Here is an 18,819-nt window from a genome sequence, read left to right as displayed (position 1 = left end):
TGACACGCGTCGGCTCAAAGTGGTCAAGGATGATTGCACATGGCCCGCAGTTTACCGTAACAGGCTTTTGCTTTGCGAAAAGAGCCCCATCGAGTTCGCGCAACATACGCGCATGTTACAAGATTAGGTGTGTGCGATGCGTAAAACTATTTTCTTTGAGTACTACAATACATGAACGTAAATTACAACTCCGTGATCTCAGACTCAGTCTCAAGGCCACCGACATTACCATCTTTTGATACAACAACCCAGTCTTCTTCGGACTTGGCCATCTTAGCCTCATTGCCTTGCTGAGCAATTCCAACCTCACCGAGCAAATAGCGCCCAAAATACAAAAGCGCATCCAGCATCTCCTCTCCTGTTGGGATAATGTTCTCCTTTGGTAGCAAGAACCCATAACTGCCTGTGTCTCTTAGCTTGACCTGGTAAGAATACTTTACCTTCATCTCATGGTAGAAGAAATCAAGTGCGCTACCGCCAGCCGACTCGATGCGCGGAAAGATTTTCTTCTTTTCGTTGAAGAATGCCACATTGCCTTCACATGCAGACGTCACTTTGTATGTCTGACCTTTGCGGGAGACGCGGATAGCCTTTGCCAGGCCCATGGCGAGTTCTTCAAGGTCTTCAATGGCAGGTGGCTCTTCATGACACGAGTAGCTATACGGATACAGAATCTGTTGTGAGTATGAGTGCAGGTCCAGAAAGCCCACAAACTCGACATTGTTGTTTTCAGTCTCATTTCTCGCCCATGCAGCGAAGCGTGCGGATTCCACGCCGTCGAACGGTGCATCACCAGGGAAAGATTCACTGCAGGGACTTGACTGTGCCGATTCACCGTCCCACATGTACGGATAGCTGCGATCGAGGTCTACGCCGTTGCAGAAACGCAGCCTGGTAGGCTGGCGATTCTTGCGCCACAGACGGTCCGTCTCCCACGTGAAGACGTAGCCGTCTGGGTTCAAGGTTGGGACGAATACAAAGTCGAATTCTTCCAACAGTCGCGTCATCTCGCGGTCCTTTCCGTAGGCATTGATGAAGCTCCAGGCGAGGTAGTTGACTGTGCTAGTCGATATCCACTCGCGGGCATGTATACCGCCTGTGATGAGAATGGTTTTTCTCGGCTGCGACGGCTCATCGTCGTTGGTAGGGTGCACACCGACGCGTAGGGCGGGCATTTCGCGGCCTTGATAGCTGACGCCGACATTGATGCGGCGGACGTGGGTAGTAAACATGGAGGCCATGAGGCTCATCCACGGATTGATGACAGACAGGGGCTGGTAGTCCTGGAAGAAGACATGACCTTTGCCGGCCCGCGGCGATGGACGAAGATTCGGGGAAAAACGGTCATCATGGTGGGATGGAGCAGAGGCGGAAGAGGGGTATGAGTTGAAGATTGCCTGTGCGAGGCCCAGGTGCTGCAGCAGTGGCTCGTGAGCATGGTGGAGTGATGGCGGAAGCAGGTCGAGGAGGGAAGGCAGGACGTCCTTTGCGATGCGCACATCGGCCCAGTCGTGATTAAATTCCCAAACGTCAAGAAACAGGATGTCAGCGGCCTTTGCCAATGCAGTAGCCTCGTCGGCAGTGCGGATCTTGAATCTCAACACAATGTCGTCGCCATACTGGGCGGCCAGGCCAGAGCCCAATGGATTGGCTACGGCAGGAGTTTGGTTGTCGCCATGTAGGCGCTTCTGGTCGGCGGGTAGGGCCCATATTCTACGGATGATGGCGTCGGACAGGCGGCGCCATGGTCGCGGGGACGCGTGGTGGGCCGAGGCGTAGGTGCCTTGGGTGTCGTACTGGAGCGGCGATGTGGTGTCGCGCGGGGCGGCGAGGGTCAGGGAGGGCGAGAGGCACAGCAGGCTCAGCACAGCAAGCGTGGGCCGGCGCATGGCGAGAGAGCAGTGTCGCTGGCCAGGCTACGAGGTGCTCGGGGTGACGTCGCGTTGGGCGGAGAAAAGAAGGGTGTCTAGCGGCCTAGTGTCGATGTAGTGTCTGGCCCATCCGTCGGCCTGTCGGGCTGCCGGTTGGGATGCCGGGGCAGAACGTGGCAGATGTGGCTGAGGGCAGATCGGGTGTGGCTTGCGCGTGTGCATTTGTGCGTGTGTGTGGCTGGTGCGGGCGGCCTCTCCACCGCGCGCTGCACAAAGAGTACCAGTGCGCCCGCCAGTGCCTGGAGACAGCGGATGCCCTCCGGCCTGGCGCCTCTTCGTCCACACCCCCCTATACAGTTTACTTACCTACAGTCCCAGAAAAAAACCCGCTCCAGTGACGTCGGCTGCCCCTCTGCCCCAGCCCGGCTACGCGTGCATCCATCGTGCCCAGTCTCTGACCTGCCCATCCCAGCACCGCTCCCTCTCACTCAGCCTTACCGCACTGCTGCTCACCCCCCTACACAAGCCAACACGTCCCCCGTAAACACTCGTCCACGTCCACGGCCACGGCCACGCCCCCTGCCTGCCTCCCTCTCTGCTGTGCCATGTGCCGCATCGTGACGCAATTCCTGCCTTCATGAGCTGCTAGTTGGCGCGAGCAGCCATGCCTCTGCGCTCTCTCCGCCCCAACCGCAGCGAACGAGACCTCAAGCGGCGGAGCACCCTCGACCCGGCGGGCCTCTTCAGGCGCGCCGACAAGGACTCGCACTTTGCAAAGTCCACCGACAACCTCGACTCGACTCGCATCGCAGCCTCGGAAGATGGCTACCGCCCAACTTCGTCCGACATGGCGCGGCCCTCGACCGGCCACCACGCTGACTCCCCACCTTCTCCGCCTGTACAGGAGCACACGCCCAACACCAGGCGCTTCAGTCTAATGCGCTTCCGCCATGCCTCGGACTCGCAGCTCTCCACCAGGGCAAAGGAGCAGGCCGCCGGCCATGACCATGACCAGGACAACGCTCCACCTGTCCCGGCTGTCCCTGCTGTCCCTGCAACCCCCGCGAGTATGTACCAGTACTCGCCAGTCTTCGCATACCCAGTACTGACGTAGAACTCGTAATAGCGCCCGCCATCATCACCACCGCACCCACCGTGACGGACCACGAAGACTATGCCAAGCCCACGCCCAAGAGGAGCCGCATGCAGCAACTTGCGCTGCGACGACGCTCCTTCGACCCTAGCCTAGCCGACAAGCCCACCACGTTGCGCAAGTCCATGGAGAGGAAGCGGCGACCCCTCGGCTTTGGAAAGGGCAATGGCAATGTTCACGACGACCAAAACGAGCACCCGCTACCATGCAAGCAGCGCCTTCCAGATGCGCTTGCCGACCCACGTGAATCAGTCGAAAGCACAAACTCCTTGGCCCCGCCTGCTACCAGAGCATCCGAATCCTCCAGGTCAGACGGAAGCTCCGGCGGCCACGTCTCCTTTGAAAATCCCCAACGACCCAGCCACCCGGCACGGACGGCTACCGGCCGCTTCACCTTTGGCCGCCGGAAGCAACGGGCATCATTGTTCCCCCTTCCCATGAAGGTCGAGCCTCCACAGTTTCCCGACACCGCACCTGCCACCCCACGTGCCTCGACCGGGGCAAGGAGTTCGGCGTCGAATCAACAATCACCACCAGGAAGTCCGCCGCTGACTGCGCGCCGTGTCGACCATGGGGATTCAGGGGCACAAACACCGCCAATCCCTCTTGCATCGCAAGTTGCTCTAGCTGCTGGTGCTTTGAATTTGGCCTCACCCGGTTCAGGCACTCTCCTCCGCAACGATTCGTACAGATCGTCTCGCTCGGCCCACTCTTCGGGAAACAACAACGGTGCTGCTCGCTTAGGGCTCCGAGGACGCTCATCGACAATGGGCTCATTAGACGCGCGATCTGAGGACGCCGGATCTCCCACACCACCCGGGGGTCCCAGTGGCAGGACTTCAATATCGACTGCTGGAAGAAGTAGTTTCAGCAATCTTTTTGGTCTCGGATCGAGATTTCGTCAGAACTCTGAGCCACATTCGCCCCGACATGGCGCATCTGCTCACGGCTTCTTAGGAAACTCTGCCCTGTCCTCTCATCAGAACTCAATGAACATTAGCCGAGAAACATTGATCCTGCCGGAGCGCGAAGAGGGCGAGACCCCAGGAAGATATCTGGAACGAATCGAGGCAAACAATTTTGACAAAAGCGTTGTCGCCAGCTACCTCAGCAAGACTGATGACCCCTTTTTGCTTGCGGTGTTGCGAAGCTACATGCGCAAGTTTGCTTTCTTCGGTGATCCCATTGACATGGCCATTCGCAAGTTGCTCATGCAGGTCGAGCTGCCCAGGGAGGCGCAGCAGATTGACCGTGTTCTTCAGGGCTTCGCTGACCGCTATCACGAGTGCAACCCCGGCATTTACATCAACACAGGTAAACTACTCTGCCCATGAGACATGTTCACGCTTCTAACGCACCATAGACAAAGCATACTTTATATCCTTCTCTATCATCATTCTCCACACTGACGTCTTCAACAAGAACAACAAAAGAAAAATGCAGAGGCCAGACTACATCAAGAACTCGTCCTGTGAAGGCGTATCAGCCGATGTCTTGGGCTGCTTCTACGACAACATTGTCTACACCCCTTTTATCCATATTGACGATGAGGTTGACCTGAAAAACATCACTTCGAAGAAAAGCAAAAGGACAGCTGTACTCAAGGGATCAATGAACGATCCTGCGAGAAAGGCGGCGAAAGAGCCCATCGATCCGTACACCTTGATTTTCGAGGGTAAGCTCGATGCGCTTCGTCCCACTATTCGAGACGTGATGCAATTGGACGACCCCTATAACTACACCGGAACCGCGGCAACATTAGATACTAAGAACATCTACAAGCTGTTTTCAAGGTACGGTGTAATCCAGATCGTGTCTTCCAGATCAAGACCGGAGGCTTTCATGTCAGAAGCAGCCCAGGAAAATCCGCTCGGTACTTCAGTTGGAATTGTAGAAATGCCCGTGACCAAAGTTGGGATCCTGTGGCGAAAGGACACGAAAAAGAAGAAGGCACGCTCGCCATGGCAAGAATGGGGTGCTGTGCTCACACGGTCGGGTTTGTCCTTGTTTCGCAATTCTACATGGACGAGAAGCTTAATGAGCCAACATGAGCAACACCTGAAACGCGGTGAAGCCGGCCCCGTAGTATTCCAGCCGGCCCTGCCAGACTTCAAACAAGATCACATCATACCGATGGATGGTGCTGTTGCACTGGTCGACAACACTTATAAGAAACATAAGCATGCTTTCGTCATGTTTTCAAAGGCCGGGGAGGAAACATTTTTAGCTGATAACGAGAAGGATTTGAATGAGTGGCTAGGTGTGCTAAACTATACTGCCGCATTCGAGACTCTTGGTGTTCGCTCCAGAGGCATGATTGGTGGCTTGTACGAAGGGCAGAGAAACAGGGGCATGAGGCGTTTAGAGTCTTCGCATTCAACCAGGACAATACCGACAACCACTGGCGAGGTGACGGTCCAAAGTGGAAAGATTGACAGCCAGTTTGCACAGCAAATGATGAATGCCCGGAAAGACCTCATGCAGGTGCGCATATCCGAATCCGAGGACAAGCTGACCTCGGCTATCAAAGAGTTGGAAGCACGCTTGAGAGATGCGAGACATCTTCAGATTCTTGCGCCTATTCAGCCAAAGACGAGGGAACTTATTATACATGCTGCGGGGCGCTTGTCAGCTAAGTTGAAGTGGACCCGTATTGAGATTTGGCGCATGAAATGCCACCGTGACATCTTGGCCCAGGAACTCGAAGATGAAAGACAAGGGGGCATCGACAGACAAGCGCAAACCGATCGACCTTCAGAAGTCCAGCAGCCACAGATTTCCCCTCAGCAATCTCACCGAGGCTCCAAAGTCAATAGTCTGGCAAGGTTGACCTCGAAAACTAGCTCACTTACCAGCGGAAACAAGCCGCCCCCATTGTCTCCTGGCTTGTCGGGTCGGCCAGGGACCAAGTCTTCCAGGGAAACAGATTTTGGTGGGGATGAAGCGTTCAAGACGCCACCAGAGACATCTCGGCAATCCAGTCCTAATGATCCGTCTGCCCACTTCCACATAGCTCCAATATCAATGAGCCCCACGACATCGGACCGCCGAAGTTCATTCGCAAGTTCTTCTGCACGATCGCCGTCTTATGTCGCTGGTCACCGGCCTTCTATATCGACCACAGGTGATGGCACAGCGGATTCGGATTCGGAGTCTGACTCTGAGAACGGGTCGCAATATGCCACTCCACCCCCCGGCGAAGTGGAAGAGTTGGACTCCAAGCTACCCGAGGTATCACCAACTGGCACAACTCGACCAGAGGTTGGCATTGAACCCGACAACGAACAAGCACTTGCCGCTTTGGCAGGCTCGCCTAGATCACATACTAGACAAAAAAGAAGCTTACACCGCACTCTTCGAGAATCTCGTGGTAGCTCGTCACACCGCCGTGGTCACAAGAGCAGAGACTCTGCATCTACGATTGCCAGTGACACGACCGAAAGTGAGGGACTGGCACGTGGCAAGGGCAGCTTCACTGTCCATGGCAAAAAAGCATCTGTTATCCAGTTTGGTTCTGACTGGCAGAATATGACAGCAGAAGAGCGACTGAAGACCAAGAAGCAGCTCCAAGAAGCAGCTGAGGCAGCATCCGCCGATGAAAGGGATGGTAGTGTTGCTAGTGGTACTTCAGCAATTCCATGGTCTCCAGGAAGCGACAACATCGACCCCTTCGCCGTTCGGAAGCTGTCGGCAGACACGACAAAGCAGCGACACGTCTCATCTCAAACGATAACCCCTGCGAACTTCCGTGAGGCATTCAAGATTGACGAATCCGACTCGGACAGCGCAGCTTCAGACATGAGTGATATCGCGGAAGAGTCGACGCCGAGTCAACGAGCGCCTGATGATCAGCATGCCGCAAAAGCCAAGAGCCCCCTTGCTGAGCATGTCGAGCGGCCCCCACAGAGTTCCATGACCACCGCAGCTTAGCTTGAATAACTTTATACCTTGTTGCATTCGTTTGGATTTCAAAAGTGGATTTATAGCATGCTAGCGCCGCTTAAGCGGATACACTTTTTTTTTCTCTTTCTTTTGTCAACTTTATATACTTTTCCAAGGGCTCATATGCACCTTCACATCTAGCATGGCGTACTTAGGCACCGGACTGAAAACGCAGCAAGGGCGGGTTACTTGTATAGACGGACTCTTGGAGAACGGTGTTTTCTCGAGCACATGGCCCATTGACGCCAACCGAGAGTTAGGATAGTGCGCATGACTGATACCAGGGTGAACGCTGCAGTGTTTTGGCGGAGATTCCGTGTAGTAGTGGAGCAGAATTGACTAGTCGCCTCATATGCCGTGCATGCAATGGATGATCAGGGTCGGTTGCGAGTGTGTGGATTGATGCTTAAAAGGTGCACAGTGGTAGGGATATGCTAGTGGACTGGCGGGATAGTTCTTGATCCACGTGCTCGCCCCGCTTTGGACGACATTGTAGTACACATGCACACTGAATATGAAGCCACACCTCCTTCCTGCCCCCACCCCCCTAAGCCACCATCTGCTTTGCCACAGAAGCAGGAGCATACATGCAATCCTCCTTCTTTATGATTTCTTGCCAGACCTCACACAGCAGTAACACAGGCTAAATCAGATGAGGATTTGCGGCATTGAGCAACTACTGCAAACTCCTTACTACCTGCCCCTTTCTCCTCTGAAGTATCCAGCCACCAAGGCACACAAGTTTCGCATGCCAGAAATGCGTGCCTGTTTTCCGAGAAATCCAAGCACAGCAAGCCATGTGATTGGACCGTGTTCCGAACGTATTCGGGGCAGGGTACACAATCGGGTTATAGTGGGGGCTGATAAGCGAACCGACGACGTGGGTAACCGGCCTGCTCAAACCCCAAATGTCGCGAGCCAAACGTCGAGGTGGTGTCACCGCCTGGATGATACAGGGACACTGTGGGGTATGTTGCCTTGTTATCCGTTTTGCGCCTGGGCAAAGACATGTTCGTGATAGGACTGTAAGCCGTTTATATATAAGGACATTGTAATGCTATTGCTGATCACTTACTTTCTACAGTGTTTTACAGTCACTTCGTTTCTCTCTCTCTCGCTCTCTTCATTCAGTCGCTACACTACCCCCTCTGGCTAGGGCCTTAGCTTCCATTCTTTACACCATAGTCTCTTTTATTTTTCGTTCTTACGAAAAAACCCATATACTTTATTTAACATCTTTTACGACATTTCTTTTGCCAAAGACCAAAAGATGTACACCAAGGCCCTTACTGCTCTTGCGCTCTTCGGCAGCCTTGCCAGCGCCCTGCCTGCAGCTAATTTGAGCGCGCGCCAAAACAAGCCCTGCTTCGTCATCGGCAACCAGCAGCTCCCTGCCGAGACGAGCGCAATAGTCGACCAAATCCAAGGCAGCGTCACGTGCAACAACAACGCCAAAACAATCGACAACGTCCCCGACGTAACCTCTGGCGGCCAAACCTTTTCCCAAATCAACTTTGCCTCCTCAGGCCAGGGCCCCCTCGCCTTCTCTCTCGGCCTCTTCGACACCGCAATCCCCCTCGCCGAATCCAACCTCGAGGCCTTCCAAGACGCCCTCAATGTGTACCATGCCACCGAAGCCGGTCTGCGCAGCGAAGGCAGCGCCCAGGTCAACCTCATCAAGGTTCCCAAGTTCTTCCTCCAAATGCAGATTTCGAGGATCGAAACTGCGCTCGGTAGGGCGCCTACTGCTCCCGGTCTCCAGGTTGACCATCTGAGGGATAAGGTTAACGAGGCTGCGGGAAGCGAGAGCCAGGATCTCAAGGACCAGGTTACCCAGTTGGCGACGCAGTTGCAGTAGAGTTTTTTTTGGTGGAGTATGAGTGTGGATATGGATAGGGGAGCGAGAGAGATTGATTGTATCACTACTACTACATATATTATACCTGGATAGGAAGGAGAGAGAGAGAGAGAGAAATTATTAACATGGCTTTATACCCACCCTTGCTCCTTTTTGTTTTCGGGTGCATGATGAGTGATGCCTTGTTTACCAGTGATACGTTGGGCAACCTTTTTCGTGTGTTTGAATCGGAGTCGGGCCGATACACGACTTGTTCTAGATGTGTTTCAGGGTCGTGGTACTGGGAGGTGCCTGGGGCGGTTTTGCAGTTGGGTTTGGCGCGCGCTTATTGGTGTTGGGGTTGGATAGAAGAGTGAAGTGGGTGCGATTAGATGTTCAATGCGAGAGTTATCATTTTAATCATTTGCATCTGGTTGGCGCATTGCGTATCAGATTATTTTTCTGGTCAATGAATGGCAGACCATACCCACACCTGCCGACATCAGGTACCACAATAAGATTCTGCTACCTACCGCATGTAGGCGCATACGACGGAACATGTAGGAGGCCCTTGCGAAGTAAAAAATGCTGGATTTGTTAGTTTTCTGTACTAAAAATGCCCTTCATACATTATACTCTTCAATAACTATTCTTACCCTCTCCTACTAGAATTTCTTGCAAGGTCTTGTGATTTTCCACTGTAGAGTTATATGCCATTAAAGATATTCTTCAGGGGATTAAAACTATTTTGTCTCATTTATTCGCATGATATTAAGGATACAAGCGAAAGGGGAAAGAAGTGCTATTCGTCTTTTAGTAGTAAAATACGAATAAAATAAGACTAGTATATTCTGGGCCGATCGCAAAATTTCTGTTCTACGCCTCGTCGTGAATACAGGTCGTTCCATCATATGTCGCAACATGCCAAATTCCATTTGTGCCAATAGAACCTATCAATTTCCCGCGCGCCTTTTTTTTACATTCAACAGAGCTTCAGGAATGACGAGTTTCAATCGGACGAGCCGTTTGATTTTTTGTTCCAACAATATTCCATCCGCTGAACCACACTGGTCGCACTGGTTGAGAACTGGGGACGGTGATTGGTGATTAGAGCAATCATTGCAATGCCAACTCTTATGGCGTAGGATTACTATACCGTCGATTTCCCACACGAAACCATTGTCATATCTGTCTTTGAATGAAGATGGTTGATATGATTCAAAAGACAAAAACCATCTGATAGAATGTTGTCCAGGACCCATGTTTCCTAGCTCATCTGCAACATATTCGTAGGCATAGTCATGCATGCATGACGGATAGAAACCCAGACTCTTGCGGAAATAATTCCAAGGCATCGATTGTTTTTGCTTTCCATATCGTTCTTGTACAATTAAATGCTTCCAAATTGTGTCGGATGAACCTATTGTGAATAGAGGAAGACGCATTTGTGGATTATGTCGGTCTATGAGCCAAAGTCCGCATACATACAGGACGGCTGTATGGATATCAAGATCTTTTAAGCAGCTTGTAGGGTTGTGATCGGATATGGCATTATCCGCATACGGGACGGCAGCACTTGACGGGGATTGCAGCTTGAAGCCTGGGGGCACCTTGGGAAGTTCTACAATCTTGGTTAAATTCTGTATTAGCGGTTGCCTCATACACTGACCTTGTAAGTTATTCAGATGCCCATTGTATCTCGAAAGGCGCCGATTGATTTCCCTCGCAACCCGGTCCTCGTCAAGAACCGTACCGTTAAACATGACTTGAGTTTTTCTGCCTTGCTGTGCCCTCGCATGAACATGCAAAACAATCGAAACCCACTCTCTTTCTGTAATCTTCTTCCGAATATTCCAAGACCGGAAACGGGCTTCATATTGTGGCTTGCTAGAGGGTTATCAGTCTCAGCCTTGCATAGCATAGCGACATGATAGCTTACGTGGCACTGAAGCCATGGACTTTGGACATCACCTGCATCACGCCTTCAGGCCCTTCCAGTTTGCGATTCTGAAGGATGAAGAGGCGGTGGATGGTCTCGCGGTGTTGATCCCAAGTCGCGTTGTCGATTTTATCGGCGAGGACTCTTGGTGTTTGTTTCATCATCGCGGGTGGTCAGTGGACTTGTTCAAAATAAGACAAAATGTGCGAGTATGCAATCACAGAGGGAGAAGGTGCAGAATTGAGATTGATAAAGAGGGTGTTTGGCTGCAGCGTAAAACACTGTCAGGACGAGGTAGATATAGTATAGGCCTTCGCCAAAGCCGCCAAGTTGACCAATCATGCAAAACCTGAGTTTGAGGGTCCAAGTAACACAAGTCCGCTGTGCTGCGCCTCCTGCATGGGGGTGCTTAAGTCTCTGGCCAATCAAGCAAAACCTGATTTGCTTCCTGAGCCCAACCCGCTCTTTCGCTTGGAGTTTAGGTACTGGATGTGGTTAGTGCATGTGACAATAGGGATATCGGCCAATGAAACGAAACCTGAGTTCTGTCGGCTATAGCCAAGCTCAGTGGTAACTGATATGAAGTTGCCTCCTACAACTGTCTGAATCATCATCTCTGCCGACCAGTCTGACTTCTCAATTTGCACTCAACATGGCCTCTTTATGGACTGTCGAAGCCATCATCGCATTCATCACTCTTCTGGTAACTTGCATTCCCCTTGGTTTTATGATACGTCGAACGATACGAGGAAAACGTACAAGGGCTGAAAACGCGTTCGGTAAGACATCTACACAAAGACGTTATGGGGTCAAACTTACAAGACCTCGTAGACTTGGAAGGACGCGGCGAAATTGCTCCCGAGAGGCGCAACACGCTATAGCCATCTCCCGCTGGATTTGGAGTTTCCCACGAAGACTTACGAAGACTCCTTGGGTTTGGGGTTCCCTTTTGATGGACGGCAATATCAGATACTTGAGGAGAGGGTAGACGACGAAGGGAAGGAAAACCTAGAAGGGTATTGAGCCAATGTAATTTACGTGTCGAGAGTCTCGCATGTAACGGCGGTCGTGATGCTCCCATGACGAGGATATTGACAAGGTACCAGGGATAGAAATTGTACAAGACGTTTGCCATATTTGTATCAAGCCTATGCTACATACACAATACACTGTGTTATATTTGTGTATTCGTGCAAGGCGCGCTTTCTACTCGCTGTGTACGGAAGCGCATGTCAAAGGTCTGACATACGCCAATCTTGACGCTTTAGTGCTCCTCCTCTTGGTACAAAGTTCCTGCTTTGAAATTTATCGGAAGTTAGTAACCATTTTTGGTAATCCATTCTCTTGGCAACAGCTTCTGGTATTGATACATGCCGAACGTCGGACGTTGAAGAGTGTCGGACATTGGACGTCTGCCGAAGTAAGACCGGATATAGGCTCATAAGTAGCCCTAGACCACATCTTCTTCATATGGCGATTTCTGTCCTCCGTGATTTCCTATTAGGATACCTGTGTTATGGTTTAATAAATGTGGTACCCCAGCTAAAATCCCCACCTGACAATGTCTTCGACCCGGATCGGCCAGTGAAGGGCCTTTACGCCAGAATTCGGGCGGTAGAATCCAACTCTGGTACACAAATATCATGTCTTTTTAAAAACGTGCAGTCAGAAACCCAAATCATCTCCAGATAACTAGCACACACCCGCACTGTGATTATGGCGTGAAAGTCATTTCTTGTTGGAAAGTCTCGAGTGTATTAAAAGAGGCAGAATACCAGACGAATAAGCCAACGAGGAAGCCTGAGATGGCATCGAAGATGAAGAACGAGTGACTGAGGACAAGAGCTGAATGTCAGAAGACCAGCATTGCGCTGTTTCTGAAGACATACCCTCTGCACCCTATACGCTATTCCCATGCAAGGCAGGATAGAGGCCGTATTTTCGCGATAGCCCTCGCATTCTCATTCGAGCCCAACAAGTCGGTTGCATGACTCGGATGCACTTGGGGTTCACCTGCATGCATTCGGGCTCTCCGCATTCACTTGCCCCAGGTATGTAGGTACGTTGTTGAAAGCCGAGAATTCCCCAGATGGAGAGGTTGCGCCCACTCGGTCGGCTACTTGCGGCGAGATATGCCCTGATCAAATAGCGCCCAAGCCCTAGTTCGATTGAGCTTAGTGGTAGCCAGCTAAGCTGGCGCCGCCCTCAAGATCCAGGCGTGCCGCCCAGAACCTTGGAAGTGGACAGCGTTGATTGGTGTCACCGATGAACGACATTATCTGATTGGCGTCGGGCCTCCCAGGCGCTACCCCACTTTCTATCAGCCGGGAGTACTTAATCTAATCAGGTGTAGTGAGCTGGTTCGCATTCGAGCACGAGGGCAGTGTGACGATCCTCCGAGCGCCCAGGCCTTGGATGCTCCGACAAACCTCCCGCTGACATGGGTTGCATCGGCGTGTGCGGTTTAGTGCAACAACGTCATTGATGGCTGATATGGCCGAGGGCGGGAGGCTACGCAAACGGTATGCACAGAAGAATATTGGAAGACCGCTAGAAGAGGGCATCGAACTGCTGTCAGCCCTCACCTTCGGGTCTCTAGCATGCAGATCTCGTGAGCCTCGTGGCGAAGACAACCGCTTTAACCGTCTCCAATCCTAGCTGCCGTGTGGTGCAGTGAGCAGGAAGGATGAATCCTCAAGCGACGTGCCAGAACACCGGGAGAAAATCAGCCTATGCTTCCAGCATTGTTCGCCGGCTTTCGGAGTGACGACAAGCGCAACCGTGCATGAAGCCTTGCGTGATGCTCCTCCTTTGGTGCATGGCGAATGGTATATCCCCATGCCTTGAATCAACAACAATGCAAGCCACAACTCGTCTGATTCGATAAGATATTCGCCTAAGGCTGTGGATGCTCCCCAGAATCGTGTGAGGTGGAGTAGATCTGGTGTAAATTCGCGCATGTTGGGACAAAGTTCCATACGCGCTTCAGTTCAACCCAGCGATGTTGCTGAGCCGTCGAAATACGCGGCTACGCGGCAATGGCTCACTGAATTTAAGCTCCAGGCCCTGGGAGAACATCCTGGACAGCTGCAAGACCCTCAACATTGCCCAATGTGTAAGGGCCGAATGCGCCAAGGGCCCAGAGGCTACCGGCTGCACGCCAACGCTAGACAAGCCATGTCGTGGAGTCTCCAACTGGGTCATGGCGCAGCACAGAACCTCTAGGAGTTTTTCTCGTTTGCTAATTGGCTTCTCAAGCTTCCATTGCTATTGCTTGCAGCAATCTTTTATGTCTTCTACAGGCAAACCCCGCACGTCACGCAGAGAGTAGAGATCAGCAGCAGGGTGTAGACAAGACACCTGCTTAATGTTAGCAAAGAGCGTGGCTAGAGCTTCAGATAGAGGGGCTGACTCCACAGTTGCGCGTCCCAATTTTTAAACGCTAGGCCTCTCTCCATGGGGTTGGCAACGTGGAGAGAGCTATTGAGCCCCATACGGAGAAGAAATGTCTGATCAATGATGCGGCTCAAGAATAAGTGGAGCACACCCACACACGCCCTTCTAGCGCCGCCTCTGAACGCACACGATTGGCTGGCTCTCTACATCATCCGACATCAATCGGCAGCACTTTCGGAGGGATGGCGCGGGCCCTAACAGCCACCCAGCCTACCACAACCTCCATCTGATGAAAATTTGCGGAGACTGGGGGCGTTAGCATACGGGGCAATGCATTAGCAGCAGGGCATAGAACAGAACTAGGGCCTGCTTTACCCCAACACCCAGGTTGCTATCCCCCAAGGGCTGCGTCGAACTACCGATGGACTAGTGGGGAACTAACAAGTCTGGATGGCACCAGCTCCATGTCGCGACCTCAACCACTTGGTGGCATCGAGCACAATACGCAGTGTATATATATTCGAATGCCCCTTGAATAGGAAATCATCATCACCAGATCTTGAGTCTTCAACTCTCTCGACCCATCTATCTCGGGATCCTCCTTTGCCTTTGTGTGGGAACCACCACCCCCGGATTGTCAATCTTTGACTTTATCTTTATCTTTCCTCCCACCCCGCAATCATGGGTCTCTTTGGTAAAAAGGACTCTCAAGAGCCTGCTGCCACTGAGGTTGCTGAGGTGCGCCGCGGATCAGTGGACAACCGTGCTCTCACTGGAGCATCGGCCCTCACTGCTCGTCAATCCATCCTTCCCGTCGCCTTGGTCACTTCGCTCTTCTTCTGCTGGGGGTAAGCAATACATCCAATACCATTTGCATGCCAGACATGAATTAACACATTTTTGACCAGTTTCGCATACGGACTCCTCGATGTCTTGAACTCGCGCTTCCAGGTCGCCCTCAACATCTCCCAGGGAGAGTCTTCGGGACTCCAGGCCGCGTACTTTGGAGCCTACTTCATCGGTCCTCTGACGTACTCTGGATGGTTCCTGCGCAAGTTCGGCTACCGATGGACCTTCATCCTCGGTCTCAGCATCTACTGCGTCGGTGCGCTCATGTTCTGGCCTGCGGCCGTGAAGCGATCATTCGGTGGTTTCTGCGGAGCCATGTTCATTGCCGGATCTGGTCTGTCGACTCTTGAAGTCAGCGCCAACCCATACATTGCCGTCTGCGGTCCCCCCAAGTGGTCCGAGTTCCGTCTTGAGCTGTCTCAGTCCGTCCAGGCTGTTGGCTCCGTCGTTGCGCCCGTCCTCGCTGCCCAGGTCATCTTCAAGAACGTCGGAGAGGATGGCAAGTCCCTCGAGGCCGTCCAATACGTGTACCTTGCCATTGCCGCTTTCGTTGCCACCCTCGCTCTCATCTTCTTCTTTGCTGGAAAGTACATCCCCGAAGTCACGGACAGCGACATGGCCGAGCAGGAAGAGACCACCGTCAGCAACGGCTACGTCGACAAGCCGCTCAGAAAGCAGTACACTCTCTTCTGGGGAACCTTTGCCCAGTTCTCATACGTTGCCGGTCAAGTCGGATGCGCAGCCTACTACATCAACTACTTCGCCGAGGCATCGCCCCAACTCAGCACCACCGAGAGCCACCACAAGGGCGCCAACTTCTACGCCATTGCCCAATCTCTCTTCGCTATCGGTCGCTTCGCCGCTGCCGGTATCATGTACTTTGGCGGTAAGCCGCGCTACGTGCTGCTCGCCTTCCAGACCTTCATCATGATCTTCATCTCCGCCGCCATCGGCACCGACACCGGCAGCGCCACCACGACCAACTGGGGCGGTATCAGCATGCTCAACCTCGTCCTCTTCTTCGAGTCCTGCATCTTCCCCATCATCTTCGCCCTCACCCTCCGCGGTCTCGGTCGCCACACCAAGCGCGGTGCCTCCTTCCTCGTCTCCTCCGTCTGCGGTGGCGCCGTCGGCCCCGTCGTCCTCGGAAACGTCGCTGATCTCATCGGAACCCGAAAGGCCATGTGTGTCCCCCTTGGCTTCTTCGCCATCGCCTGGTCTTACCCTCTGTACCTCAACATTGCCAAGGGCAAGGAGCTCGATGCTTACACTGAGTCTCACGTCGGTACCGAGCAGGCTATTCCCGATTCAGACTCCATTTCGGTCGAGAAGGACCTCGAGGCTCGCACTTTTGAGACTAAGGCCTAAAGTTGCGGATTAATAGAATAGAGGCTCTGGAAAGCTTTTTGCTGTTTTGAGATTTTGTTTTTTTTTTCTTGTTTGTTCGGAAACTTAGACGATACCTATGAGAATTGATGATTATGATGAGCGCGGCGTTTCTGCTGGTATAACTCGAATTTCCACATGACTGTGTTTTTGCTCTATAGATGTCCATATGTACATGTATGAATTCACTGAATAATCCTAGACTATCCATGTTCCAATCTTCACAATCATGTGAATTTTCAATCAAGTGGTGTCAGGGAAAGACTCAATTACAGGTTTTCTTGCTTGATCAAAGGATCCTAGCTCGTGAAAAAAAAAACATTCCTAATAGTAAATTATATATGCCTTTTCAGAGATGCTAGAAAATTGCGATTCCTTGTAAGTATGCGTTGACCACTACCGTAAGTCGGGAAGCAACGAAGGATCCAAGTCGTCCCTCCCAACAATGACGTCAAACCCGGCTTCATCGACCACCGTCCAAAACTCGGCACTGACTCGCCTTGCCAGAAGCGCTTCCAGCATTTCGTCGGAGAACGTCGGCCCCATCAATAGCTTCAAGGTTCTGAACTCCGGCCATTGGTCGTGGCTCTTGTGCTCACTGAACAATCGCTGCAGCCATTTGCACCTCAAGAATGTCTCATCGAGATCGAAAATCGTGAGATGCCGTAGTGACACTGGTAGCACCTCTGAAGCAAAAAGTTCAAAGTCGCCCTGGGAGACGGTATCAACCCGCATGTTATCCAGCTTAATGGAGATGAGGGCTGCTTGAGGCACAATCAACTTTCGAAGCTGTGTGAACTGATCGAAACGCGGGATCGGCTTGCGAGCCGCGCCAGGTAGCGTCCAAAAGCCGCCTGGAAGTTGCAAGTGTTTCAGAGACGGGCGTAGGTGCACGAGGTTATCCACAAGGCATTGGTAGTCAGTGACAGTTGTGCGTGCCTCGTATATCGTTTGGTCTTTTGTGATGGTTAGCAGTGTTGATTAAATTCAGGAGAGAAAGTGGCATTACCCCAGTAACCTTCGATCAATTCAGGAGACAGTGAAACCTCTGGATATATTTGGATGTTGGCTTGATAAGCGGGGAAACTGCGAAGACTACGATAGGGATTCTTCGCTACCGACGATTCGGCATAGTATGTGAGACTCTCCAGATTTTGGAAGCCTTTGACCACATTCGACATACAGGTTCGCCTCGCACTGCTCCACACTCCGATTGTTCTGACTTCGAAGTTAAGACGCAGACGCTTGATGTTGTTCACTGCGGTGTTTGCAAGAAATTTTTCTGAGGCTGATACGATGTCAAACGGTGATTGGCCGCAAAGTGCGATGCTCAAATCAACTGTATTTAGCTTTCGAAAGACCTCCACTGCTTGAATGGCGGGGGGTAGTACGCTTTCCATCCTAAGGTACCTCAGCGAGCGGATGATCGGGGGAGTGAAGGGCGCGACTGAGAGCTGTTCTGCCCATTCGAGTTTTGGTTCATTGTGTGGTTCGGAGACGCACAACACATCCAACTCTAGTACTGACAATAGGACATTAAATGGTCCTCGACCAAAGCTAGTTGTGATATCCTTGAAAAGTTTGACCTTCCAAGCATTGGGTACACGTAATGAAGCTAGCATTGAGCCCATTCCCTCATTGTCGCACTGATACCTGTCGGGCTCATCGGTATATGGAAGATGAATACGAAGTTGTTTGATGTGTCGAATGAGATCCGGTTTCTCCTTGAATTGAAGAAGGAGAGCAAATGGTGCTGACCAACAAAGTCGAGGACGCTCGGGCTGCACATATCGTGTATATACATCCAGTACGATCGTACGCAATGCTACCTCTGGAATTAAAGCTGCAAATCGTTTGCATGTCAAAGCAACGTTTAGCAGCCAGGAGTTGTAGAGGCGAAAATCTTTAAGCACTTGATAATCTGGGCAAGAAGGCAACGGCTCATCGGGTATGTAGCCTAGGATACGTATCTCGCGATGCAGATCTACACAAGAAAAGATTTGTAACAATATTTCATTTGGCAGATCACAAAGCGACTTCATTCTGCTGCCTGTGATGCCACGTTAGCCGATGAATGCCGTAGGACTGTTCCTGAAAGTACTCACTCTTGGACGCTTGTTCCGGAACGTGTTTTCCAACAACTTGATTTGGGGATTGTTGGGTCGTGGGAATCATGGGTGATGGTAGTTGATGGAACCATATGCCGAGGTGCGTATGCGAAGCGGAGATAACAGCTAGGGCTAGCACCCAAAAGGGTTAGTTTTGATCCTAAGTAATGCTGATGGGAAGATGCTGGTTGGTGCAAATGATCCTGTAGTAGAGACGGATCTTTTTTTTTCAATCTCAGTTGTGTAAAAGTAGCCTTCTGTGACCTCAGGAATCATAAGTTTGACATGTCAGATGGATTTCAAGATGTTGTGCAATCAGCTGAATCGCATCACATATT

General features: G+C 51.8%; 6 protein-coding genes across 6 annotated transcripts; 3 read left to right on the top strand and 3 right to left on the bottom strand.

Annotated features, from left to right (window-relative positions):
* Nucleotides 1–132: 132 nt before the first annotated feature.
* On the bottom strand, nt 133–1,990 carry PSV08DRAFT_224615 (uncharacterized protein). Its single transcript, XM_014223231.1, has one exon. It carries the CDS (start codon nt 1,887–1,889, stop codon nt 183–185), a length of 1,707 nt encoding a protein of 568 aa, XP_014078706.1. The 5' UTR covers nt 1,890–1,990; the 3' UTR covers nt 133–182.
* Nucleotides 1,991–2,535: 545 nt separating this feature from the next.
* PSV08DRAFT_391668 (uncharacterized protein) lies at nt 2,536–7,306 on the top strand (the record flags this gene model as incomplete). Its single annotated transcript, XM_066093522.1, has 3 exons — nt 2,536–2,938; nt 2,998–4,338; nt 4,388–7,306. The coding sequence occupies 3 exons, from the start codon at nt 2,536–2,538 to the stop codon at nt 6,952–6,954; spliced, it is 4,311 nt and encodes a 1,436-aa protein (XP_065949024.1). The 3' UTR covers nt 6,955–7,306.
* Nucleotides 7,307–8,083: 777 nt separating this feature from the next.
* Nucleotides 8,084–8,944, top strand: PSV08DRAFT_402428 (uncharacterized protein). The gene has a single exon (XM_014223229.2). It carries the CDS (start codon nt 8,237–8,239, stop codon nt 8,822–8,824), a length of 588 nt encoding a protein of 195 aa, XP_014078704.1. The 5' UTR covers nt 8,084–8,236; the 3' UTR covers nt 8,825–8,944.
* Nucleotides 8,945–9,756: 812 nt separating this feature from the next.
* PSV08DRAFT_248064 (Clr5 domain-containing protein) lies at nt 9,757–10,906 on the bottom strand (the record flags this gene model as incomplete). The annotated part of the gene is made up of 3 exons (XM_066092364.1): nt 9,757–10,424; nt 10,473–10,690; nt 10,743–10,906. 3 exons carry the CDS (start codon nt 10,904–10,906, stop codon nt 9,757–9,759), a joined length of 1,050 nt encoding a protein of 349 aa, XP_065949023.1.
* Nucleotides 10,907–14,683: 3,777 nt separating this feature from the next.
* On the top strand, nt 14,684–16,653 carry PSV08DRAFT_402427 (major facilitator superfamily domain-containing protein). Its single transcript, XM_014223224.1, has 2 exons — nt 14,684–14,986; nt 15,047–16,653. Exons 1-2 carry the CDS (start codon nt 14,820–14,822, stop codon nt 16,353–16,355), a joined length of 1,476 nt encoding a protein of 491 aa, XP_014078699.1. The 5' UTR covers nt 14,684–14,819; the 3' UTR covers nt 16,356–16,653.
* A 116-nt stretch (nt 16,654–16,769) lies between these two features.
* Nucleotides 16,770–18,548, bottom strand: PSV08DRAFT_391664 (uncharacterized protein; the record flags this gene model as incomplete). Its single annotated transcript, XM_066093521.1, has 3 exons — nt 16,770–17,329; nt 17,383–18,423; nt 18,479–18,548. 3 exons carry the CDS (start codon nt 18,546–18,548, stop codon nt 16,770–16,772), a joined length of 1,671 nt encoding a protein of 556 aa, XP_065949022.1.
* Nucleotides 18,549–18,819: the final 271 nt, after the last annotated feature.

This window comes from Bipolaris maydis (genome assembly GCF_028858645.1).
Source record: "Bipolaris maydis strain C4 unplaced genomic scaffold PSV08scaffold_8, whole genome shotgun sequence".
Classification (NCBI taxonomy): Eukaryota; Fungi; Ascomycota; class Dothideomycetes; order Pleosporales; family Pleosporaceae; genus Bipolaris; species Bipolaris maydis.
Note: the sequence above shows the minus strand (reverse complement) of the source record. Positions and strands in the feature narration are given on the sequence as shown.